Source organism: Mirounga angustirostris, unplaced genomic scaffold, assembly GCF_029215605.1.
Source record: "Mirounga angustirostris isolate CCGP_5_RB_7025 unplaced genomic scaffold, mMirAng1.0.hap1 SCAF_12, whole genome shotgun sequence".
Lineage (NCBI taxonomy): Eukaryota > Metazoa > Chordata > Mammalia > Carnivora > Phocidae > Mirounga > Mirounga angustirostris.
The window spans coordinates 71,202,177-71,229,198 of NW_026991720.1; the positions used below are offsets into that span (position 1 = coordinate 71,202,177).

The 27,022-nt window shown below is 34.3% G+C and overlaps 1 protein-coding gene across 16 annotated transcripts in view; it reads right to left on the reverse strand.

Annotated features, from left to right (window-relative positions):
* AKAP9 (A-kinase anchoring protein 9) overlaps positions 1-27,022 on the reverse strand; it is a 199,005-nt gene that overhangs the window by 22,762 nt on the left and 149,221 nt on the right. For 11 of the 16 annotated variants that reach the window (XM_064575277.1, XM_064575283.1, XM_064575281.1 and 8 more), the window contains 16 exons: positions 25,481-25,643; positions 23,817-24,029; positions 22,849-22,887; positions 21,226-21,458; positions 20,153-20,272; positions 17,097-17,273; positions 16,330-16,434; positions 11,346-11,498; positions 10,809-10,988; positions 8,570-9,643; positions 7,065-7,205; positions 6,099-6,587; positions 5,621-5,684; positions 5,407-5,528; positions 4,620-4,811; positions 4,167-4,355 (listed from right to left, as the gene is read on the reverse strand). In XM_064575277.1, coding sequence (XP_064431347.1) covers positions 4,167-4,355; positions 4,620-4,811; positions 5,407-5,528; positions 5,621-5,684; positions 6,099-6,587; positions 7,065-7,205; positions 8,570-9,643; positions 10,809-10,988; positions 11,346-11,498; positions 16,330-16,434; positions 17,097-17,273; positions 20,153-20,272; positions 21,226-21,458; positions 22,849-22,887; positions 23,817-24,029; positions 25,481-25,643 — 3,654 coding nt within the window. The remainder of the gene's footprint in view (positions 1-4,166; positions 4,356-4,619; positions 4,812-5,406; positions 5,529-5,620; positions 5,685-6,098; positions 6,588-7,064; positions 7,206-8,569; positions 9,644-10,808; positions 10,989-11,345; positions 11,499-16,329; positions 16,435-17,096; positions 17,274-20,152; positions 20,273-21,225; positions 21,459-22,848; positions 22,888-23,816; positions 24,030-25,480; positions 25,644-27,022) is intronic. The other 5 variants (XM_054505298.2, XM_054505300.2, XM_045864743.3 and 2 more) reach the window with 2 other exon arrangements.

Here is a 27,022-nt window from a genome sequence, read left to right on the forward strand (position 1 = left end):
GAAGGCAGACGCCCAACCATCTGAGCTACTCAGCCGCCCTCATTTAATGAATTTAAGTGAATTTCATGTTGGTGAACCATCTGGGTTGACACATACAGCTCTATTTCACAATCATTTTCAATGTTATATAGTATTTCATAGTATGAAGTATACAGTACATTTATCTTTTCATATATTTATCGGATACTTTTTTTGTGCACCTATTTTTATCATTTGTTCATTTTTCCAGTGGTTGTTTTATTCTCACTGGATATTTGGTCAGTAGCTCCTTTCCTTATGCTGTCTTTGTGTGGTTTAAGAATCAGCAATGATGAGGCCTGGGTGGCTCAGTCGGTTAAGTGTCTGACTCTTGATTTCGGTTCAGGTCATGATCGCAGGGTTGTGAGATTGAGCCACTTGTCAGGCTCCGAGCTCAGCATAGAGTCTGCTTGAGATTCTCTCCCTTCCTCTCCCTCTGCTCACACGTGCTTTCTCTCTCTCTCTCAAATAAATAAATATTAAAAAAAAAAGAATCAGGGCAATATTGGCCTTATAGAATGGGTTGGGAAGTGTTCCCTTCTCTTAATTTTAAAAGAGTTTGTGAAGGACTGGTATTAATTTTTTAAACATCTGGTAGAATTCACCAGTGAAGTTATCTGATAATAGGCTTTTCTTTGTTTTATTTTCCCTTCGTTAAAATAACGAGTCACAAGTTATTTTTAATGGTATGCTACCTTTGCATTCCTGGATAAGTGTAAGGTGACTGTGTCTCCAAAAAATATACATGGATTTGGTTTAATATTTTGTTTAGGAATTCTGCATCTATGTTCATGAATAAAACAGGCCCATAAGTTTTCTTTCTTGCATTATCTTTGTCTGACTTTGATAACAGGGTTATATTAGCTTCTTAAAAAAAGCACAAGGCATTCCCCCAGTCATCCAACAATGGGAAGCATATGTTTAAGACTGCAATTAGTGATTCCTTGAATGTATGCTAGACGTCACCTGTAAAACCATTTGAACTTAGTGTAATTCTTGTGGGTAAATTTTTTTAAACTGTTTTTTATTTCATATTTTGACATAATTTCACCTATAGAAAAGCTCCAAAATTTGTGCAAGGAATCCCCATTATTTCATTCATCCAAATTCTCTAAATGTTAACCACATTTGCTTTACCACTCTCTTATCTCCGTGTGTATCTACACACATATACATCATTATTTTTCTTTTCCAAAATGTGTGAAGATAAGTGGCAGACAGATGCTCCTTTACCCCTAAAAACTGTAGTGTATATTTCCTAAAAACAAGAACATTCCCTTACAAACCACAGTACAATTATCAAAAGTAGAAATTAATCTACTACGATACTATTATTTTATGTACAAAACTTATTAGTTCCCATTTGCCCTTCAGCCAGTATTCTCTGATGATCACATCTTACATAACTATAGTACATTATCAAAACTAGGTTTAGATATTGGTACGATTCTATTTAAATCACAAGGCTTACTGAAATTTCATTAGTTTTGACACACATTCATTCATTTTCCTGGTGTATAGTACTACGAAATTTTATCACATGTGTAGGTCTGAGTCACCATGACCATAGTCAGGATACAGAACTGTTTCATCAACACAAAGAAACTCCTTTGTGGGCGCCTGGGTGGCTCAGTTGGTTAAGCAACTGCCTTCGGCTCAGGTCATGATCCTGGAGTCCCTGGATCGAGTCCCGCATCGGGCTCCCTGCTTGGCAGAGAGCCTGCTTCTGCCTCTGACCCGCCCCCCTCTCATGTGCTCTCTCTCTCATTCTGTCTCAAATAAATAAATAAAATCTTTAAAAAAAAAAAAAAAAGAAACTCCTTTGTAGTCACATCCTTTCCCCAGCCATAACCCCTGATAACCACTGATCTGTTCACTATCACTATAATTTTGTCATTTCAAATGTTATATAACATATAAGAAGTTTAGGGTATCAACAGTCCGTTCCTTTCTAACTGCTAAGTAGTATTTCATTGTATGGATGTACTTTAATTTGTTCATCCATTTACTTGTCAAAAGACATTGGGTTGTTTCCAGTTTTGGAGTATTACAAATAAAACTGCTATGTATATTCTTGTACAGATTTTTACGGAGACCTAAGTTTTCATTTCTGATAAATACCTATGAGAGTGTGACTACTAGGTCATACGGTAAGTGTATATTTAACTTTATAAGAAAATGCCAGTTCATTTTCCAGAGTGACTCTCCCATTTTACATTCATATCAGCAACGTATGAGATGCAATTTCTCTGCATCCTCACCAGCACTTGGTATTTCCCTAATTTTTATTTTGGCCATTCTGATAGATACATAGTGGCCTCAATTTGTTTTGGTCTAATATATGCTTGTGAGTAGATTTTAGTTACGCACAAAAGTGAGGTAGTGTACTTCATATCAGGAAGTACATGGTATCTAGTTTGTTCTATTACTGGTGATATTAATTCTGACCACTGGTATCTGTAAGGTTTTCCACTATATAGTTATTGCTTGAGTTATTACTATAATGCTTAATAAAGGGTGATCTAGCTTCATCATTTCTTCTATCTACTCTCTGGCATTCTATTGCAAGAAAGAATTTTTATGCATTTATTTATATTAGTATGAATTCATGAGTTCTTATTTTACTCTTTGGTTTATAATCTGTCACTACCATTATTTAGTATGATGTTCCAATTGTCCTAAATGTGGACGCTGGGAACTCCTTCAAGTTGGCTTCTGTGATCTTTTGACATCTCCCTTTCATTCTCTGAGAAAGTCTTTGTCAGCAAAACAAGATATTCCAGGTTCATCTTGTATGTCCCTCTGCTCCAGCCCAGGAATCAATCATTTCTCTAAGGAGTCCTAGCTCCCTTTAATGGAGAATGTAGTTAAAAATGAAGATCTGGGCACTAAGTGTTGTTAGTAGTCTTTTAACTATGAATTTGATTTTTCTTTTCTTTTTTTTTTTTTTTACTAGTTATAGGACTTTTCAGGTTTTCTATTTCTTCCTGAATGAATTTGTAGAAGTGATTATTTTTCTAGAAATCTGTCCATTTCACCCAAGTTTTTGAATTTATATAAAATTATTCATAATATTCTATTATTTTATATCTGTTATCTTCAGTTATGATCCCATTTTCATTCCTAACTTTTATAAAAATGTGCTTTACCTTTTTCCTTAACCGATTCTCCAGAAAAGTTTATTATCCTTTCAAAGAAGAAACTCTTATGTTTTTATCTTCTCTGTTGTATCAACATACCACATTTCACTAACTTCATTTTTCTTTATTACAGTTGAACTTCATTAATTGTGGATTGCGTATCTACGAATCTGCCTATTCACTAAAATTTATCTGTAACCCCAAATCAACACTTGAGGTGCTCTGACAGTCATTTGTAAACATGCCAAGAGGGGCAAAATACTTAAGCTGCCACCTGAGTGTAGCAGCTGAAGTGGAACTAGGTGCCGTTCTGCTGTTTTCTTTCATCTCTTATACTACAAACGGTCTCCTTTTTGCCATCTATTCAGTGCTGTTTTTTTGAACTTTTATGCTCTTTATTGGTGACTTTGCTGTTTAGAATGGTCCCTAAGCACAGAGATGAAGAACTACCTAGTGTTACTCATCACAAGAAGGCTGTATTTTATGCAGAGACCATATGTGATAAATTTCATTTAGGTGTGAGTTACATAGTACTCTTGGCCATGAGTTCAACGTTAATGAATCAGAAATACCTAGTAAAAAAGGTATCTTTAAACAAACACATACAAAACAGAATTATGTATTGATTGGTTGACAAATGTCATAACCAGGGGTTCACAGGAACCTACCCGTGTATTTTCCCTAGTAGCAGTGGCTCAGCATCCACAGCAACTTCACAGAATCTAACTATGGCAGACAACAAGAACTGACCATAGCTTACTTCTACTTTCTTTGGGCTTACTCTGTTTCTCTTTTCTAACTTCCTAAGTTGGATGAATAGCTCCTTAATTTGCAGTCCTGCTTATTTTCTAACATAAGATAAAACATTTAAGGTAATAATTTTCTTCTAATATTCTTAGTGGCTCCTGTTAAAATTTTAACTTTCAGACCTTCTCCAAAAGTAATCAATAACTCACTTGCTTATTACTATTAAAAAGCATTCTTTGTTTCAAAGTTTTATTTTGATACCTGTTCTTGTATTCTCTGTTCCAAACAGTTTAATAATCCAACTGCATCTCTAGTACCTAGAGCTGTCAGCTCAGTCTGAAATGCAGCTAGTAAAACACTGCGCTCCTTTAAGAAAACTTGCTGAAGAGCAAGCAGGAGTTCACCTCGCCAGTCTGGGGGGCTCTCATGAGACTGGGAACCATCATAAACCTAGCAGAGTATAAAAAAACAAAAGTTAGTTTTCAAATAAGCATGTTTTAAAAAACTCTAAAAATGGTATTTATCTACCAACCAAAATGAATAGTAGAACCCAAAAGTAAAGTATGGATTTGCTTTCAAGTGTGTGGCTTGTTGCATTTAAATGATACATAGTAATTCATGTGTAATTACATCATAAAAGACAACTGAATCTGTAAAGTGCCTTACTATTAATAAAAATTATATAAAACTATTAAGATGCACAATATTGAGTACCTCGGCATCTCTTTGCACTTGCATTTTCGTAATTAAATCCTTAAGAGATGAGATTGTACTGAGATAAGCTCTTCTTTCTTCTAGCCAAGATTCTGACACTTGCTGAACAGAATGGTCCTCTCCATCACTATAGGGAGACTCAGTGAGGGAAAGCACCTGCATGCCTTCATTATGGACAGCTCTCAGTAATCCCTAGAAATGAAAACCCAAAGGCCAGAATTCTGACAACTTCTTCAAAGACAGACATACAAAGAAACAAATTTTAAGTAAGGTAGCTATATCTAGCTAGATTGACGTAGAAGAGCCACTGCAAGAAGAAAACACCAGGCTACCATTACTGGTTGCCTTCTTATGGAGGGGTAAGCCAATCCAGAAGACAGTCTATGACTCTGTGTAGTTCTCACCTATAAGTTCCTTCTATTTATCTAATGGGCTCTTCTTGGATTAATGATTAACCACAAATTTGGCCAAAAAAATAAGAGATAAATTCTAGTTCTTGAGATTGCTTTAATAATTTTAGCACTCAAAAATCCCAGGAATAAAAACTATTTTTAAAAATCTTTAGACAAAAAATTATTAAATATATTGTACTTTATTATCTGCAAAATACAGGAATAACACTAAACAGATCCCCAAGATTCCTTCTTGCTATGTAAGATTCTCCTCAGAGAATGTTATGTTTTCTCTCTGAGGAGAATCTTACTACGTAAGTTCTAATAAACTGCTGTGTTCAATATAGAAACCACACTGGCTAAGTTTCACTAAAAGATATTTTGTCTTTCAGTACCTTTATTTTCTTTGGAAATGAATCTGTTGAACCTTCCCCTTCATCTCCTCGGTCTTCTGATGCTGTGTCAAACCCCTGACTTTGTGTAAGATAAATTCCTTGACCCCAGTCTGATCCAGAATCTAAAATAAAGAAAACCACCACTGACTACTACAAAGAAACAAATACTTTTTAAGTAAGTACTACAAAAAGGTCAGAAATTTATATAACTTACCACTGGAACATATTTCTCTAGTTTGGTAAGCATCAGAATGTGTTAATTCAGGAACTGAGGATCCCTATTTAGAGAAAATAAAAGAATACATAACATTTTTTGCCTTAATAAAAATAAAAATAGGGCCCAATGAATAGTTTTGTTCTTTTATAATGCTGTCAAAAAACAAATGAGAAACTCAATTAAATATGCCACACGTTTTACAATAAATGGAACTATCCATGGTTTAAAAGTCTTCAATTTTTTTCCTAATGGATATTACCATAAAAAGACATTCATGAGTTAAGGAATAATATAGTGTTCCAAATCTGCAGAGGAACTTTGTGGAAAGTCATTATCTGACTACACAATGGAAAGATTTAAAACTGCAATTTTATCATAAGGAAGAGACTACCCAAATTTCTTTTTCTGTTAAAAACAAAGAATTTGGGGGAAAAAACACAACATTGAAAAAACACATATTATGAAAACCAAGTACCTCTTTAGATCTCAGACACTGTATCACTGCCTTCAAGGTACCACATTCCTCCGTCAGTAACTGTACAGCAACATAATGCTCCCTCTTTAAAGTTTCAGTTTCTGAAATATGTCTGGATTCCATATCCAAAATTTCAGCAGCATGTAGTTCTTGCATCTGCTCAACTTTTTCAGTAAACTGACTGATTATTTCAGTGACTTCTTCTGAGGAACACTCACTCTGTAAATCAATTTGGATTCCTGCATTTCTAACAAAAACTTGTGGAGTCTGACTGCTGCTATTGACCTTGAGAGTCCCCTCTGTCTGGGATGCCAGACTTTTACCCACTTTAGTGGGACGTGGCTCTAATATGCACACTTTTCTGTTTTCTTGTACCTCAGTCTTATCTTCTTTTTCTAAGAAGGAGGATAATTTCTCTTTTGCTTCCGTGAGCTGATTCCTAACTTGGCTTAAATCTTTCTGGAGAGATGCCATATTTGTTTCTTTTACCTAGAACATAATGAAGAGAACAGAACATTCAATTAAAATATTAAATATAGAATTTAGGGCAAAGAGGAGAGAATATGCATGCTAATATGTTCCTTTTCCTCAGAATAATAGGAAATATATTTCAGAAACACTCATAGATTCCATATATATTTGTATATATGTATAGTCATAGATTACCATAGAAGTGAAATTATTTTATCAGCCTCTTTTGGTATTCATGGGATATAGAGTTCTCTTTAACATCTGTCTTTCTCCTTGTTCATTAACAGACTAGAGACTAAAAGCATCTTTCTATAAAAGATTCAAGGAAAACTAAGCAAGAACATGCTAGTAAAGAAATTTATATTAACTTTTCATCAAAGCCACAAATTTTTTTTTTCCAGCTTTTTGGTTTGTTTTTATAGAAGAGAATATACTTTGAAATGAAATTAAGATATGTATAAATAAGTGAAATAGGAGGAATGTTACTTATTTTACCAAAAGCTCTTCTTGAAGCTTTTCTGCTTTCTCTTTATAATTGGCAAGTTCTTCTTTGATAGCTGATGATTCAGCTCTAAGAGCCTCAAGTTGACAAAAAAATCCACTTTCTTCACTGGTATGAACAGGCTTAGTACTTGTCTGAACGGCAGTGGAAAACATTTAAAAACACATTATTTTCAAAAAATACAGCCAAGTTCAAAGCACTTATACATTCTTATGAAGCTTTTTCTGGAATGACTGCTTATCAGATAAAAGGGTGTAGAAATGATTCATGTTCTTTCAACAAATAGGAAAACTTTTTTAGGAACTATCATTTTATGTTCTTGAGACAGTAAAAAAAAAAGATTTTCTGGGAATGAAAGATATATCATGTTAGTATATATCCTAAATATTTATAAATTTATAAATATTATAAATTATGAGTGAAAAGACTGTTATTTATATCACTTTCCTCAAAAAATGCCAAGTCTTACTAAGATATTTCTTACAAGTTTTAAATACATTGAAAGTCATGTTAATATTTTAATATGACTACAGGAATTTATACTTCTGGGTAGCTAGGAGAAAAAAGCCTATTAAATGGAAAGAATCATACTTTGTAAAGCAAATTATATATTTATAGAATCTTGATAATGTTAGTTAATTGCCTAGTATTCAGGTAAGACTGTACATTAATACTCAAAATTATAAATATATAAAGGGAGAATTTGAAAATTAAAGTCCTTCTATCTCTACCCTATGCTAAGAAATAAATGCCATTTCAGATCTTTACATAAGTAGACTTATGAGGGTAAAATACAAATTATTTCTAAGAAAGGAAAGAATCTGTTATCAGGTATAAAATCTGCAAAAGCTAATGACTTATCACTGATATGTTACTTCAGTAGAATACTAATATATTTTGATATTTTCTATTACTTAAAAGGAATGCTTAAATAACACGCATGTTAGATAGAACAGGAAAAAAACCCATACAAGTTCCAAAGGACATTTGTTTGCTAAACTTAACATCTCTAACTTCCTTCTGATTGCTCTACTTAATGAGTATGCTAGTGAAATAAATAACACAATTCAGGGTGCCTCGGTGGCTCTGTTGGTTAAGCTACTGCTTTTGGCTCAGGTCATGGTCCCGGAGTCCTGGGATCGAGTCCCACATCGGGCTCCCGGCTCAGCGGGGAGCCTGCTTCTCCCTCTGACCCTCTCCCCTCTCATGCAGTTTCTCTCCCTCTCTAATAAATAAATAAATAAATAAATAAATAAATAAATAAAATCTTAAAAAATAAATAACACGATTCAAAGACCACATTATTTTAGTGATAATAATATGACTGTACAGAAAAGTAGTATTTTTATAAAAACCCTCTATATATGAATTGCTAGATATAAAGAACACCATGTTTAATTTAGTAAATTAGTAATCAGCTTAAGGAACAAAGAAAAAGAGAATTCCTACGGCATTTAAGTGAAAAAAAAAACAAAAAACAAAAAAAAAACAACCTAACCTTGAGAACTTCAAAATCTCCTTCAGGGCTTCTTTTCCTTTCTTTACCTCCCTCGTTTTTCTCCTCCTCCAGTAACTTCTGTAGTTCTAGTAGCTTCTTTTCTTTTTCCAAAGCATTTTTCTCCACAATTTCTACCTGCTTTTTTTCTAAAATCAAACTAGTCTGCATTTCAACCACCTGGCTCTCTAATTCTGATATTCTCAAGGTTAATGCTAATACATCTGGTTCCATCTCATTGTCTGTTACTGGATTTAAGTTCTGTACATTTGTTCTTTCAAGTTCTGATGAAACTGCTTGTTCATCTTGACAGAATTTTGCATATTCCTTAACTGCTTCAAGTTGGACTTGACTCACAAGAGCAGCAGCAACTTTTTCTTCAAGTATATTCTGTAGATTTACAATCTTCCGTTTAAGCATTTCTGTTTCAGACTGGCCTTGCTCTTGCATGTCCTTTATTTGTTTGTAACACTGGGTGAGTTCCAAGTCCTTTGCACTCACAGTGCCCTCAAGTTGTAGCACCTTTGTTTCCAAACTGCTTATTGAACTTCTGCTGTTTTCTTCAAAAGATGTGAGGTAAGTTTGATTTTCTAGGGGTTTAAGGGCATTCTCAGTAAGGTGAACTTTCAGTTCAGGTTTGGTTTTGCTCAGGTCATCTCTGTCCGTATTAACACTTTTCTCTGGTGCACTTTGGATTTTTTCCATATTTTCACGTTCTCTCTTTAAGCTGCATAATTCTTGTGTTAGCTGGTTCATTTTTAAATTGGTTTCTTCAAGGACATTTTTTGTAAAAGCCATTTCTTCGTTAGTGGTTTCTACTTGCTGTTCCAAAGCCAGTTTTTCAGCTATTACCATATCCAACTGATGTTTTAAACTATCTGCTTCTTCTGGGAAAGAGACAGCATCCACTGATGTCTTCTGTTCAATATTTGCCAATTCCTGTTGAAGTTTTTCAATCACTTCATTGAGCTGTTCAATTTCTTCTTCCCTATTTTTCTTCACACGTTCTTGATCACTCATCAAACATTCTATTTGGGTTTCAAGATCCCTTATCAGTTCATTTTTTTCTTCAATAACCTGTTAATGAAAACAAGTAACAGACATAATAAATATGTATTTACATTTTGGGAATTTTATTTTTTATTTTAAGGGCAGAATCTCAAAAGGGTTGATCTCACACACACAAATAATATACTTCTCAGACATGTTAGATTAATTTTAATATAGACCAATAGTCCCCATCATATCAAATAAGGACCTTACTTCTAACTTTGTTCAGAAAGTTTTGGTGATGGGTATTAAAGAGGGCATGTACTGAATGGAGCACTGGGTGTTATACACAAACAATGAATCATGGAACACTACATCAGAAACTAATGATGGTAATGTATGTTGATTAACATAATAAAAAAAAAAAGTTCTGTTAAATCTAAAGTGATGTACACATTAGCAGCTGATTTCCCATAAGTAAAATAGTCAATATCAATACATTCCTATTGAAGAGGATTAAGTATTAAAATAAAAATGGTCCACAACAGTGTTATTATCTTATTCAATTCATATCAAATAGAAGAATTTTTAATAGATTTGGTTAGAATGATATGGTGAAATCTGAGTCACAAGAGATTCTCTGGAAAACATCAAAAATCTTCGACAATATTAGGAGGGAATAAAAAATATATATAGCTTGGTAAGCCAATGTGTCTTCTTTTTTTTTAAGATTTTTAAAATTTATTTGAGAGGGAGAGACAGAGAGAGAGTGTGCCCAAGCACACAAGAGCAGGGGGAGGGAGAAGCAGCAGGGCTCGATCCCAGGACACTGGGATCATGACCTGAGCCGAAAGCAGATGTTTAACTGACTGAGACACCCAGGTGCCACAAGCCAATGTGTCTTTTTTTTTTTTTTTCAAAGATTTTATTTATTTCAGAGAGAGAGAGACACAGTGAGAGCAGGAACACAAGCAGGGGGAGTTGGAGAGGGAGAAGCAGGCTTCCCGCTGAGCAGGGAGCCCAATGCGGGGCTGGATCCCAGGACCCTGGGATCATGACCTGAGCTGAAGGCAGACGCCCAATGACCGAGCCACCCAGGCGCCCCAAGCCAATGTGTCTTAATAAATTAAAATTAATGGGTAAAAGAGAATTAAGGTTTATTCAGTTTTTATACTCAAAGAGAAGCTGAAAAATAACCATTTGCCCTTTAAAATTCTAGCTTATTTCATGTAATAATTTTAAACTGGTGTACCTTATTATCTGTTGTAATTTCAAGTTGATGTTGAAGTTTTGTAATTTGCTCATTTAATCGGTCAATTTCTATTTCTTTTTCCTGCATTATTTGAGCAAATTTTCCAAACAACCCATGTTGGTCCTGAGTAGAGATAGCATCAGATTCCTTTATGGCAAATCCCAGTTTCTCCATTTCATCCTAGGGACAAAAATAACCATCCAGTTGGATAGATCATTACATGTAATTTTCTGAATATTCTTTCAATTAAGTGTTATAAAAGATAAAGTGCCCAAAATGTACAAATAAACAAAATCAGCTATCATACAGTAATTATAAGTCAATAATTCTTAAAATATTTTGATAAAAGTTCTCAAAAATTTTTCATTCATGATGAATTCAAATGTTTATGTTGGGTTAAAAATAAGTTCCTTGCAAACCCATTTGCAGCTAATGTTCCTCTGTTAAGTATTATTCAGCAGCTAGACTCAGCAAATGCTTGATACTAAGACAAAAATTATGAATTATTTATAGGCAAAGTTTTTCTTAATTAATTACCTTAAATAATTTGTTTTCTTGTTCAAGTTCTTGGAGGCGGGTAGTAGATTCCTTTTTCTGTATTTCTAATTGCATATGTAGTTGCTGAACTTCTTCATTCTTATTTTCCAGTTCCTCTCTAAACTGCTCTAACTGTTCTTCTAAGTTTGTAATCTTTGATACCAAAATTATCAAAAGGAAAGAGAAAAAAAATACCTGTTTATACAAATGTTTGTCAAGAGAGAATGCAAAGTACTAAATTAGCCGTATAAAACATATATACTTAAGACATATGAGCCATGAGAATAAAGGGGTTTCTCTAAGCCAGGTATAACTGTGTGGCTCCTAGGTATTTTCAAACTGATCACCCTTAAATCATTCTACTCAAAGCAAAGAGAAGACCTTCAGAGAAGGGATTCAAGGGGCCATTTCTTACCTAAAATATTCTCTGACAGAGCAGAAAAAAGTCAAGGGAGGAAGGGAAAGAGTCCACATTTTAAATCTTATTTCATGTTAAATTTAGTTGCTATCAAAAGGTTCAAGAAAGCTGCAAAATTAAGTCAGTTGTTTTGGCTACCAAGTGAGACTAACTCAAATTAGTCCGTACTAATACTTAACCTAATGAAAGGTTTGGCTGTATGTGCCTCGTTTAAGTAGAAGAAAGGAGAGATAGACACTAAGACTGTGAGATCCTTAGGTCTGAAATACAGAAACTTAAACAGCAAGTTATTAATACCATTTTAGGATAAAATTAGAGAGCACCTATGTGTAGGACAATAGAAATGTAGCTCTTTTCTGAGCACAGATTGCTGTTAATGATAAAGCAATTACTCTGTAATAGTTATATAGAGACTGAAATTAATGCCGAGTTTCAAGAGCTAGTTATCATTATACTTTAAAAGTTGGGCTTGATTAAGGAATAGTCATTTAGCTCAATGCTGAATGGATTTCCAAATGTGTATTTATCTGATGATCAAAACTGCTGCATTAAAAGCAACCTAAAATGCAGGAGCAACATTATTCAGTAGCAGCTGGCTCAGAGGGCAGCCTATAAATCATTTATTACCTTAGAACTTGAAAGGAACCATATGCTGCTTACACCCAGACATGTAATCAGAATTGTATCTTAGCACTAGCAAGGCAAAGCCCCTTAACAGAAATAGTACTGATACTAGTAATAGTAGCCATCATTTATAGACAATTTATTGCTAGGTATTGCATAAGGTGCTTTATATGTATTATTTTTTTAAAACTCTGTATGTAACAACTTATGAGATCTTTACTTGGATTATCCCCATTTTGGAGATGAGGGAGTCACTGAGAACAAAGTACCTTGTCCTGAGGTCACAAGGCTAGTATGTATGTGGTAAGGAGTTTATCTTTGGACCTTTACTTTTTTTTTTTGGTAAGATTTTATTTATTTGAGAGAGAGTGAGCAAGCAAGTGACGGGGAAGGGCAGAGGGAGCGGGAGAGAAAGAATCTCCAACAGTATCCCTGCTGAGTGAGGAGACCGACAACGTGGGGCTTGATCCCGTGACCCTGAGATTGTGACCTGAGCCTAAATCAAGAGCCGGATGCTTAACCGACTGAGCCACCCAAGCACCCCTGGAGCCTCACATTTTTAACTATCATTTATCCTGCTTATAATAAGTAATGTCCAAAACTTACACTTAAATTATTTTCTGTTCACTGGTATTAAATTTAGTAGACACACCTTAGATACACTTAGTAGTTGTTCATATATAATTATCAGGTTGGTTTGCTGAAAACTGCGGTGATTTTATCTTCTTCAAAGTTATCTAATACAGTAGTATTTATACCTATCCCTATCTTTCACAGCTACTTTTGATGAAAAGTATTACTTCAGTATATATGTAGACATTTAGGTTCAAAATTGATGCTCTACCTCAAATGCTATTTGTTTTTTTGGGTACATCTTAATCCTCTTCACCCTCCCCCCACAACCCACCTCCTCTCTGGCAACCACCAGTTTGTTCCGTTTTTTCGTTTATTTGTTTTTACTTTCTTGATACAGGAGTTTATGGTCAAATATTCAATGTGACCTAAAGCCTTGCTATTCAAAGTGCTGTCCCTAGAGCAGCAGAACTGGCATCATCTGGGAACATGTTAGATGCCCAGACTCCGAAGCCCCACGCCAGATCTACTGAATGTGAATCTTCTTTTTAACAAGATCCCCAGGGGATTCATGTGCACATTAAAGTCTGAGAAGCACTGGCCCAAAGCACTAACATTTCTAAGAAGCTGAATTTGAGTCATCACAACAGAGACTTCAATTCCCAAAGATGACACTGTAGGATTCTTCCCTCCTATTCAGCCAGACTCCAATTTCAGTCCCAGGCTGTCCTATTACTGAGTCTACAACAACCAAAACCACAAGAATATTCTTAAAGTTTTAAAATAGAACAGTGGCTCTTTGTTTTAATCTTGTTTAATTTAGCTACCATATGTTATCTAGACTGGATTATATTAATTTGCAACTATTTGTGTTTTCTTTTATCTTTTTTATCTCTTTCAAATGTGTATATGTCTTCTTGGTTAGACATTAGATTCTTTGAAATCTGCTGCTGGTTTTACAACTGGATAGTGGTAGTCAACATGTGTTAAGATCTCAATAAATGCTGAGTGACAGTCTTTAATACTTCTCACCAACAAGGCAAAATATTCCCTAATTCTTTGGCAGTACAGCATTACAGGACTCCAGAATCAGAGAAATCTAGGAGGAATGCTTGCTCAACCACTTACTGTGTGACCATGAACAAGTTATTTAACCTCTCTTAAGACTCAGTTTACTCATCTGTAAAATGGAGGTAACACTAGAGCCTATCCTTAGGGAAACTTTAAGGATTAATGAAATTAGGTTTTTAAAATACCACTTTCTAGCACAGACCTCCACAAAGGTAACTACTACCATTTATTACTGCCATCTATAAGCTAGATTTCATTAGCTCTATAGAGAGTTAAAACCTATTGAAGGCATCTTTTTCTTTTTTTTTTTTAAGATTTTATTTATTTATTTGACAGAGACAGAGATAGCGATAGCAGGAACACAAGCAGGGGGAGTGGGAGAGGGAGAAGCAGGCTTCCCGCTGAGCAGGGAGCCTGATGCGGGGCTCGATCCCAGGACCCCGGGATCATGACCTGAGCCGAAGGCAGGCGTTTAACGACTGAGCCACCCAGGCGCCCCAAGGCATCTTTTTCTTAAAGAAATTCTTCCTTCTATTTCTCTCCACATTAGTCCCCTTCTCTTATCACCCTAAAACTCCTATCTTTAAAGTTTCTTCTCTTTCTATTCATTCTGCATTTCTCAGCCTACAATAAACTTAAAAAAAGTTTTGCACAGGTTAAGGCTATCAGAGTATTAGAAAGTATCTCAAAATATAATGACACACATAGACATCTTATGTTTATACTCCATCAGATATCTGAAAACATTTGCCTAGTGCAGGAGAGAATGCATAAGAAGTTATTTTCATTAAAAAAAAAAAGTTATTTTCATTAAAAGATAGGTTTTAATTCTATGTTCCTCTCTTTCAGTCTTCAGTTACAGATGAGTGGGTTCTGACAGAGTACTTGTCACTGTTATTAAAAACTAGGTAGACTAGGATGAGTTATCATTTTAACCCTTTACTCACTCAACATGTCTGGCTCTATCTTATCTATAAACACTGGTAGTTGGCTGACAGAAGCTGGCTGACCAGTCTCTTTGTAGTTCTGAACAACTATGATTCTGAGTTAAAGATAGACAGCCACTGGATATTTACTTTAAAAAATTAAGGTGTCAGTAATGTTACATTAAATTCAGAAAATAATTAAAATATAAAGTTAATAAAATTAATCAACTATCCATAATCAACTATCATTGTTTTGGGGTCCAGTTTTGAAAGTTTATCTTTCTAGAGAGCAATTTCTCTATTAGTGTAAGGTACTTTAAATGTTAATTCTTTTCAAAACACATAAAAGTGGTTACAGGTAAACAAGTGTTCCCTGCCTGTTGCGGAAAAACCAAAAAAGCAAAATAATCAAGAACCTTTTAGATAAACATTAGTCAGTATAATATGATAGCGAGAAAATAAACCTTCTCATGGAGATGATCATTTCTATTTGTCATTTATATAGATGGCTTTTTTCTGAGCCACAAGTTTTCTGAGCTGGATTTTAGTTGATGTCTAAATCATTCTTATATTTTCCAAAGCACTTATTAACATTTACTTACTCTAAGTTCAATAAATATTTGTTAAAATATATTAAATATCCTGAGAAAATTACATGGAAATAAAAATGTAATTTAAAAAACCTTAAGTATTTTAAATGATTTGATACAGCTAGATAATGCAGAGTACAGTATGTCTTAGAAAAATAGTAGACCAAGATTTAAATTAAGTTTAATTTAAATTAAAACTGGAAATTATTACTGTATTAAAAGTGGATTTTCTTTTTTTTGAGGAGGGAACACAAAAACACAGGAAAACTTTATATAATTACCTCATTGTTAATCTTTTGTTTTAAGAACATGTTTCGTATATTGTAAAATAGCACTATAACCTCCCAGGGCAACATAACTTTAAAAAAAAAACCACCCCAAAAAACAAAACAAAAAAACAAACCCTACAGCAAAGTAGCAATACTTCAAAGCCCATGGTAAAGTAAGAAAAAGAGAGATTGCCTTTTGTCCTAACACAACTCTCTCTCCACTCTCCTCTTCACTCAATTCATATTTACCTTCTTTTTGTCTTTAAAACTTCTTCCTATGTCAAGGCCTTTACATTTGTCTCCTCTACCTGGAACACTCTTCCTCATACCAGCATATTTTTTCAAATCTTTATCGTCTTCAAGGTCAACTTAAGCAATGAGCTAAGAAAATCACCTAAACTTTGGTTTAGACTATAAACTCCATTCTATACAAATGATATTCTCAAGGTGACTTACTTAAAATTATTTAAAATATTTCAAACCACATTTTGTCATTAGAAATAAACCCCTTACCTCTTTTTCCTTTCGGTCTATGGCATCTCGCTCAGCCTGCAACTGTACTTCTAGGGACAATTCTGCTTTAGCTTCTATAGCTCCACACTGTTTTTGGTCCTCTACCTTTAAATATATAAGAATTTTTTAAAAAATTCAGACATTAATTCCTGATAATTCATTTTAATTAGAGAAGTAGCACTTTCATTTCTTTCATTTCTCCAGTTAGCAGCTGATAATCTACATTAGTGAATAATCAAAGTTACACTCAGTTTTGAATGCATTTTTATACAAATTCAAACAGGAATGTTTGACATTCTTAAAATTCATTCCTCAGATAAAACGGAGGCTATCCCCTGAATGGCTCCCTTCCTAACCTTCTTTATCCTGCTCTTCTTTGATTCATTCTTGCTTTCTGCAGTATAATGGGAATAGACTTCACTTCTTCTTAGTCTGGGATAAAGCATCAGCCTCACCTGGTATCCACAGCTTTTTCACACTTGGCTATTATTTTACAATCACAACCTTACTGACTGTTAAAAGGATCATTAATTCTTCTGGTTTATCTAATCTTCCTTTCTCAAGACTAAGGTATGCAAGTAACAGCTGGAGATAAGAATAAACAGATACAGTTATGATGTCACTGAAGACATAAAGGTGTATTTATATTTTGTAATATCAACAAAAAGTCAACAGCAATTTTTTATGTAAAGGAACAGATGTTCATGTAACTAAGAGTAATTTGCATTAAAACACTTGATAAAATTAACCTAAAGAAAATGCCACACCTTTTGAAAAGTGTCTGCACTAATGAGTAAGGCTTGCTCCAGTTCCCTTACTCTGAACTCCAATTTCTCAATTTCTTCGTTCCGTTCTTGGATATCCCTCTGAAGCTGCTCTTTAGACAGCAAAAGCTCACTGCACTTGTCTGTTTTTTCTTTCAGATGATTTGTTAACTGTTCAACCTGGAAATATAATAAGCAAAAACTGTAACTTAAAAAAAATTTCAACAAGCTAATAATAACCTAGCTCTCCTCATTTCAAAAAGTATTTTCAGATGCTAATTTTATTTTTGACAAGGATAGCAATGATCGTCTCCAACTATAGTGACATTTTCTGAGTTCACAAAACAAAGCAGTACAACAAAACAGAAAATAATACTACTTTCATCAATCCTTTATAAAAAGTTATTTCTCTTAAAATGAAGACTTTCCCCAGCTAGGAGGAGAAAAAAAATTACATTTTTGAATCATGTTGAAGTATAAGCTCTAATGGTACAACCACACTAAAACCTAATAAAAATGACACGTTTGCAGAATATTGACTTACACTCTTATGTGAGATAAGATAACCTTAAAAAATCTTTCATGGATTCTGTTTTTCTTACCAAAAATGGTTATAATTGATACATATAATAATGCAATGGTTCTAAACATCACAGAGATGGGAGAGCTTTAATACAGTCACTTAGAAAGCTTTTTCAGCCTATACGTTTCAGCAGCGCAGAAGAGAAAGGAGAATGTGAAGTGATGAGAGGGATCTGTGCACCCTGAAAGTTTCCCTAAGTAATTCTGACATGTGGGGTCTGTTCAAGAGAATGGCTCTGTGATGGAAGAATTCAGGAAGCATTAATAAGATAGCTTATGAAAATCATTCTCATCAAGTGAGGAGAGAAAAAAGAAGTGTGATGGTAAGAAAAAAAGGAATCCTAGCTTATTTCAGTGAGATATTTTAAGGAAATGATCCAAAATGGTACTTATTCTGCAAAACATTAAAACAAATGCAAACTTACCTATAATTACATGTTCAAGGATGTCAGTAACAAAGCCACTGAGGAGAAACTTTGATAGTAATGGGTGGACTAAGATTTGGAAGTACAGTAAAGGAAGAATCGTGGATCACTACATCAAAAACTAATGATGTATTGTATGGTGACTAACATAATAAAATAAAATTAAACAAAAAATAAATAAATAAATAAAAGGAAGACAACAAAGCAGCAAAATAGTAATGTTACAGTTAGATTGTTTTGATCCTGAGAAAATCAGAATCTGGGGAATCAGATTTGGCAAGGTAAGGACAGAACAAATAGATCACATTGTTCCAGGAGAAAATCATCCTTGTTAGTTTCTTAAAGTTTCATGAACGAGGCAGGTCAGTTTTCAAATACAAGAAACCAAATAATAGGAAATGACAAGAAGTTCTAAAGCTTAAATATTCTTTTGAGTTTCAACAAACACATCTATTTTTCAAAAGCTGAAAATATGTTAGGAATAAGACCAGTAACTACAAACTCTGTGGGGATTGATAACTTTTCTACTGCTCTAGTAGATAAGGCTATTCTATATCACATTACTTCAATGAGAATGTAAATAACATTTTACTATGAGTTTATAGACATTTTATGCTTCTTTGGAATTCTTTGAAGAGAAATGAAATCTTGTAAATTGTATAGAAATAAAATAAGTTTTTAAAAAAAATTTAACTATTATTATTTCTGAAAACAATTTTATGTCTTCACTATGTAGTAGGCCAATACTCCTATGAAGTGGGTTCTATTACAATTTCTATTTTAGAAGTGAGTAATCAAATTTTAGAAGTTTTAAAAAAGTGACTTAGCCATTGTCATACACCTGGGTAAATCATACAGCCATGATTCAAACTAGGATGGCCTAATGGCAAGCTCGATCTCTTTATAACCATACAAGCCATCATTAGCAATTTATATAATAAGTCTTCCCTCATTCATGTAGCATTCATTTTAGAGTTCTAGGTTTCTAGATGAGGAAATGGACAATTGGGATGAAAAAGTAGAAGCAGGGAGAGTGGTAATGAGGCTACCAAAATTATCCAGCCAAACAGTGACAGCTAGGATTTAAGGAGATGAATAAAAACGGAAAGAACAGTAAGATGGAAGATGTAGTGCAGCCTGACTCACCAATGGGCTGGAAGTAGGGGTTGGGAAAAAGAGTGGAATCAAGGATGAAGGCTATGTCCTCACAATGAAGAAGGTGAAGATGGTACAATATTTACTGAAATGAAGAAGGAACATGTTTTATTCTTGTCCTTCTCTGGTGGGGGCTAGTTACGAATCAAGAGCTCTCTTTTGAACATGTTAATTTTGAGACACATAAATGGAGATATAGTGAGCATCTGAATATTCAAATCCAGAGTTCAAAAGAGATGTCAGAGCTGGAGGTATAAATGCACAGTCCTTTACATGTAACTACCTGGGAAGAGAATATGGACAGGAAAGAAGAAGGGGGCCCAAGACTAAGTCTTAGGGTACTCCATCATTTATTTGGGTTGAGAAACAAAGATTAGAGAAAGAGACCAATGAAGTAGGTATGTCACAGAAGCTAAAGTGTTTAAGGAAGAGGGCTAAAATGAAAGCCTCTGAATGGCTGTGTATGATGAAGACAGAGAGATGATTATTGGACATAGCCATGAGGCTGATAACCTTCACAAGAATCATTTCAATGAAACAGAGGATATAAAATCCCACTGAGACAGAGGGGTTGAAACTTCATTGCAGGGGATTGAGAAAAGAATGCAAGATGGGGAAGTAAAGAGTGAATACAGACAATTCTTTTGATCTAGGGAATGGGAATAGAAAAATAAGCAGAGAAGTTTATTTAATTGGGTAATACTAGAAGATAAATTTCAATGCAAACAATTTTTAGAGTTTCAAGAACCTTTCACACTGAAGTAATATTTGATTTTCTGGTTTTGAAAATTTATATATGACAGAAAGAATGCCCTTTAAGTTCTTCACAATACATATCTTATTTTACACACAATATACAAATTATTGTAAGGCAGACAACATCACTAAAGTTCTTACCTCTCTAGTTTGATGTTCATTGATAGGCTGGAATCGAGGTACAACCTTAAGTTGCTGTTCTAGTTTCTGTATTTCCTGTTGGAATACATCTCTCTCATGTTCTCTATCAATGGCTTGCTCCTGAAGTATAAATAACAGTGATAGTAACAGATGAAACAATACATATTAAAGCTATTATTTCTGCTACTTCCCTTTAGTTATACATATAGCTTTATTTGAAGACAAACAACTGATGACCACAGAATACCCCAAACCAAAAGGTTTAAAAAGATAACACCTTTTGTATGGTATCTAGCCCATTTGGGCTCTTTGACTAAAATTTACGCATTTAAATATTATTTGAAGCACAACATTTTAAAAAATTCAAGTAATGTTAAATATAGACTGAAATAAAAATATTATCCCAAAAATGAGTTTACTTTTTTGGAACAAAGAGGAATTCCATTGTTAATTTAGTCAATAAAAAAAAATAAGCAAAACAGATTATTTAGTAAATCAATTTCTTTCATCCTAATCTAGGTTTCGTATCTAAAATTATAAAATGTGTCAGAATCTGATTCCCTGATCTATGAGTATATCAGAATATCAGGCCTTAAATGAAACCCCAAAGAAGAAAATCCATGTGAAATTAGAGACTTAATGTCATTTTGGAAGAGAGTAACGACAGCATAACAACTGTCCCAGTCCCCTGTTTCCCAAAGCACACTGTTACTGTGTATATCTTTTGTGGGTGAAATAGTGTTGGCCAGTTAGCTATTAGGATCCTCACCCTGCTTTGGCAGTTGGTTGAAGAAAAGACTTGGACAAGCTTCTTAACTCTGAATTTGGAAAGGCTAACTGGTAGGGTTTATTTGTAATCTGCTTATATCGCCTTTAAAAAGCTGTGATAGGTGAACAATAAAAATTATTAGAGTTTTTATTTGGAATAGTACTTTTCAGTTAATTGTAGAAAACACATACAGATGAAAATGCTAGAATTCAAGAGTCTCTTCATAATTTAAAAGTCACAACCTAGAGTAGCAGCAAGTAAGCATTCCACTGAGAAAATCAATATTCAAGTTGAGAATACTTACATCTAAAAATTTTCTCATTTTTTCTAATTGCTTTTCCAGTGCTTGGTTTTGCTGTCGTAAATCCATAAGCTCAGCATTTTTTTCTTGTTCCAGCTCTATAAACCTACTGACTTGTTCCTCAACATCTATTTCTAGAGCTTTCACTTGTTTTTGAAGGTCATCACGCACTTTTTCAGCTTGGCACTGTACTTCTAGTTTTTCCTTCATTAGTTTTTCTGTCTCCTGTAGTAATTCTGTTTACAAATATAAAAATATTCTAAGTTACATCATAATTAATAATAGCGAAATCACCTATAACTATGCTCAAATTTTACCTTCATGAAATAAGAGATCTGAGTTTTATTTCAAACTCACGTAAAAAAGGAAAATGTTCCTGTGAAAATATCAAAATATCATATTCCTATATAAGTAAGCAAGCTAGTATCAAAAACTTACACTGTATTAACAAAAAGAATCATCTTGTCACTAAAAACAATACTTTGTGAAAATGCCATAGCAAATGACCAAAAAAAAAAAAAAAAATCCACTTTCATTATAAGGAAAAGAACAAAGTCTAATTAAATTTAAGCACAGAAATAACTCACCTCAGGCAAAAATCAAACCAATAAAATCACTTTTATATGCATACACAATACACACGAAGATCAAATACTGTAAATTTTTAACCAAGGCAAGTAAGAGTCACAGAAAAAAAAATATAACTACAATCAGAATTTCCTGTTAGTCTTTCTCCTTATTAGATCCATATTCCTGAGTTAGTCTTGCATGCTCATACATATATGTATCAAGAAAAAACTGACAAGTATGAGAGGCAGTATGGTGTAGTGCTTAAGAGCAGAGACTGTGGACTCAAATCCTAGCTCTGCCGCATATTTCCTATGTGAAACTCAATACGATGTCCTCCAATTTCCATATACGTAAACTGGGGATAGTAACAGTAGTGAGCTCTAACAGTTATTGTGGATCAAATGAGTTAATATACATAAAGAATAGTGCCTAGAGTATGGTAAGCACTATGTAAGTGTTAGCTATTATTAATATTAATAATACAATTATTAAGTATAAATAGCAAAGTAAAACAATCCTCTAATGAAAAAATAAAGGAACACAGCCTGAGAGTCTTTACACTAACCAGTCTGCCAACACTGTGCTCAGGACTAGGAATCTAGAGAAAATAGCTTTTCCTTTTAAAACAATAGTGATTTAGATGTTAATATAAAAGTAAATGAACCAGAGTCTCCTTACTAAATTTCATTGATCCTATTGTTACCATCATCTTATATTTCCTGGTTTAGAAAGAGCATTTTGAAAAGTTATAGGCTACAGGAGTTTAATGTATTTGTTTCTGTAAAAATTGAAATGGTCTTAAGCTCTGTGGAAAAACAGATATAAGATGATGATCACTATGAATCTCAGTTGTTAATTTCAAATATAAATATGTATTTTGTTGTAAGTAAAGTTTTTTGTTAAAGAGAAAAACCGTAAGTATGAAACACAACAGCAAAATTAGAGGTACGTTAGTTGGAAAAGTAGAGGTATGTGATTGAAAATTCAAGGGTCACCCAATATTTGGAGTTGTAAGTTTACCACCCAAAGACTGGCCATGCAACTGTATAAACACACCTGCTCCAGGTGCTGCATCGACTGCAGCATCTACTAGTCCTATAAGAATAGAAAGAAAACACACACATACAGAACAAAGATATAATTTACATGTCTATTTCCTAAAATAGGATAATACGTACACAAAAGAATTAGAAGTAAAACTTGACACCATTGATAACATTTTGATGTCCCAGTATTTCTTGAATATTTTACATGTATGATATATATATGCTTTGCACATTAAAAAGTCCAACTCTAAACCCGTTTTAAACAAATTTGAGCATCAGAAACAACCGTACCATATTACAAAAATGTATGCTATATTTCTAAATTGGTAAAATTCAACCACTGAAACTACACATTTATAAAAGTGAGAGGATATGATCAAAAGGATTTAAAGTTCCACTGTTATAATGACAGGCACTTTTTACTGCCAAAAAAACTAAGATATCACACCTAATTTCTCATTTAAGAAAAGATTAAAGGTTATTTATAAATTGTATATTCTTTGAACTCCTACACAGATTAAACCAGATGTCAGCCTGCTTCTAACAGTCACTGACCTTTTCAAATCTATTCTCTTGCAGGCCGAAATCCACCCCCCTACCTGCTTGCTGGGAGTGCTGGATCAGTGCTTAGTTATTTATTCCAAGTATACATTTTTGCTGCCTTTCTGCTATTAAAAGTACTTAATCTTACATGGTTTAAAAAATATCCTGCCTCATTATATGTAGCTTTCTTTTAAGGGAGAAGTTCAAGAATAAAGGATTATCTTTTCCAGTTAAAATCTGCCAAAGTAAAAAAAGAAAAAAAACAAAACACCCCTGACTCTACATGGTTGGCTAATGAACATTTACCAGAGAGGCAGATTTTCTTGTAATTTTTCAATCCCCATATAAAATACACAAACAAAGGCAATGAAAGAGGAAAAGAGCCACCTTGAACTTTTAAGGAATGTTTCATATACAAAGTCCAAAAATACATACGCTGTTCAACTGGGCCTGCCTCTGCTTTCATAGCTTCTTTCTGTCTGGACAGTAATTCTCTTTCTTCTTGGATCTGCTGTTGCTCTGCTTCCAACTCTTGTAATCTACTACCTGCACATAACAATTCCTGCTCAAGACGATCTATTATATCAGTTTTTTCCTGAATTTGCCTTTCAAAAAGAGTTTTTTCATCTGCATAGCCATCAATGACACCTATAAGATAAAATTAACAGGGAATGGGATTATAACTTATTTCAAATCTTACCATTTGGTGTTATATAAATAATAAAAGGTGTACTGTTAGCAAAACTTCATTCCAACATTTTAAATGTTTTGAATGAATCTGCTGCTGCTGATGGTAGGTACGTTCAAAGCAATCTTTTTCTTGTTAACCTTTGTGCCTAAATCTGAAGTTCCTTTGAACTTTCCATTATTTTGCTATACTAATGTATTGCATCATGTAGGTGTAACTCACTTTATTACACAGATATAAATAGGTTTCTGGAAAGCTTAATATAAATCAGATGCTTCTGAACCAAATCACATTTTAAATATACTAGAGAAAGCTGATATTTTAAGTGATTCTAGAAGGCCAACACCCACAACAGTATGGCAGAATATAAACAGCATGAGGCTTTCGAGGCATAAAGCATGGCATCACCATTTAATGGTGGCCTTGAACAATTTATTAACATCTTTTTTTTTTTTTAAAGATTTATTTATTTATTTTGAGAGAGCGAGAATGAGAGAGAGAGAGAGAGTACGTGAGTGGGGGAGGGTCAGAGGGAGAAGCAGACTCCCCACCGAGCAGGGAGCCCAATGCGGGACTCGATCCCGGGACTCCGGGATCATGACCTGAGCCGAAGGCAGTCGCTTAACCAACTGAGCCACCCAGGCGCCCTTTATTAACATCTCTTAGTGTCAGTCTTTTCATCACTAAATTACAAGACTTGCTTTAGGAAGGTGGGATTATGGTAACAAATCACTATCATTTATTTCTTTTTCTTTTTTAAGATTTCATTTATTTATTTGACAGACACAGTGAAAGAGGGAACACAAGCAGGGGGAGTGGGAGAGGGAGAAGCAGGCTTCCCGCGGAGCAGGGAGCCCAATGCAGGGCTCGATCCCAGAACCTTGGGATCATGACCTGAGCCAAAGGCAGACGCTTAATGACTGAGCCACCCAGGTGCCCACTATCATTTATTTCTATATTTTCCAAAACTTTCAATGCGCTCTGTAATTCTATTAAATTCTTTCTTTCTTTTTTTTTTTTTTACAGATTTTACTTACTTGACAGAGAGAGAGAGAGAGCACAAGTAGGTAGAGCAGCAGAGGGAGAGGGAGAAGCAGACTCCCCGCTAAGCAGAGAGGCCATGTGGGGCTGGATCCCAGAACTCTGGGATCATGACCTGAGCTGAAGGCAGACGCTTAATTAACCGACTGAGCCACCCAGGCGCTCCTCTATTAAATTCTTTCTAATAATTAAAAATATATACAGTTCTTAAAATTGCCTGGAGAAATTCTGAAGATCCACTACAACTACGTTTCAGTGGTCACTCTAAATTAGAGTAGATTGGTAATGTCCAAATCTGGCTTGCATCAAAAATCTCTATTTTTAAACTTGAAATTTTTCCACCCTCAGCTGCCAATGGCAAGTTGCTTACCCTCAGCCTTACTGAGCTCCACAGCCAGCTGTTCTCTGGCCCTGGACTCCTCATGAAGGCGCTCTCGCAGCTCTTCTTGGCACTTAAGGGACTCGGTTACTTCTTGTTTCTGTCGAAATGACTCCCGCATCAACTCTGTCTGTGTAACTTTTGCATGTTCAAGCTAAACAAGGAGGGAAAGCATACATGAAATAAGACAACTGAAGTGTGGGAAGGCCAATGTCATTCCCCACTAAAGCTTAAAAAAAAAAAAAAGATTTTTAAATAAAAATAAAGGCATACTGTTGAACTGTAGCCAGTTAATATTTCTAGTGCATGCTAACATTAATAGGTGGAAAAAGTCATTATACAAGTAGATTAGCTACATACAACTTTACATAAGAGATGTATTCTAATTTTATTAAACAAAAAAAAATGCTTCTTTTGGAAATAAACCACTTCCAACAGTAGCTCTGTATTCTGTCACATAAAGAGAGGTATAAAGTTAATGACACATAGGCTCTGAAAATTCTGAAGAATTTTCTGTAATTGTAGTCTATGAAAAACTTAGTATCTTTTATATTTAACATTTATTATTGATTGTGGACCCCTGCTATACACTATGGGGAACTAATATATGCTTAATGTAGTGGCATCAATTAACAAAATCATAGTGGCACAACCAAATGAAATTATTATAACCCATTTTTAACTAAAAGCTTTATATTTCTGTCCATCTATGAAACATCTACAGGACTCTCTATGAATATTCAATTTATTTTCAAAACCTTAGAATACAGAGGCATTACCCATAATTACTCATAAATACAGCCTCCTTAATATGCTGTTATTGGCATGACTATATTCTTACACAATTTTTAAAGATGACGGTCAAGGACAGACTCAGGCCAAAGCTCTAAGAAAACAGTGATCACTGTTACCAGCTCCAAGAAATTACAGAAAAGCACTGTTCCTGCCTTAGTTTTCTGAGCTTCTGACGGCCAGCATCTCCTTATCTGTTTTTTATTTTTATTTTAAAAGAGAGCATGTGAGCGAGCATGGGGGTGTGGGGAGGCAGAGGGAAAGGGAGAGAAAATCTTAACCAGGCTCTACACCCAGCGCATAGCCTGACGTGGGGCCCCTGAGATCATGACCTGAGCCGAAATCAAGTCGAATGCTTAACCAACTGAGCCACCCAGGCACCCCTGTTTTTTATAGTAAAAAAACATAACCGTAAAGAACTAATTTATATATAGCTACTCTTCTGAATTTACAGTCACAGCCTATATTTTTAAAACATATCAACTGCTTCCACATATGTAGGTATGTCACTTTTTTCTGTATATTATAAAATGGTTGGTAAATACATGAAATCTCTAAGAGTTCAAAGCTCTCACTAAAAAAAACAGGAGTTGTTTTTTTTTTCTTTTTCGAATTTACTGTACAAACACAACAAGGCATTTAGCATTTACAACAAAATAAATACTTGATTTAGTTAAGAAAATTAAGTTTTTGCTTCTAATGTACTACTTCTTGACAAGATCTAAAGCAACCTTAAAGTGC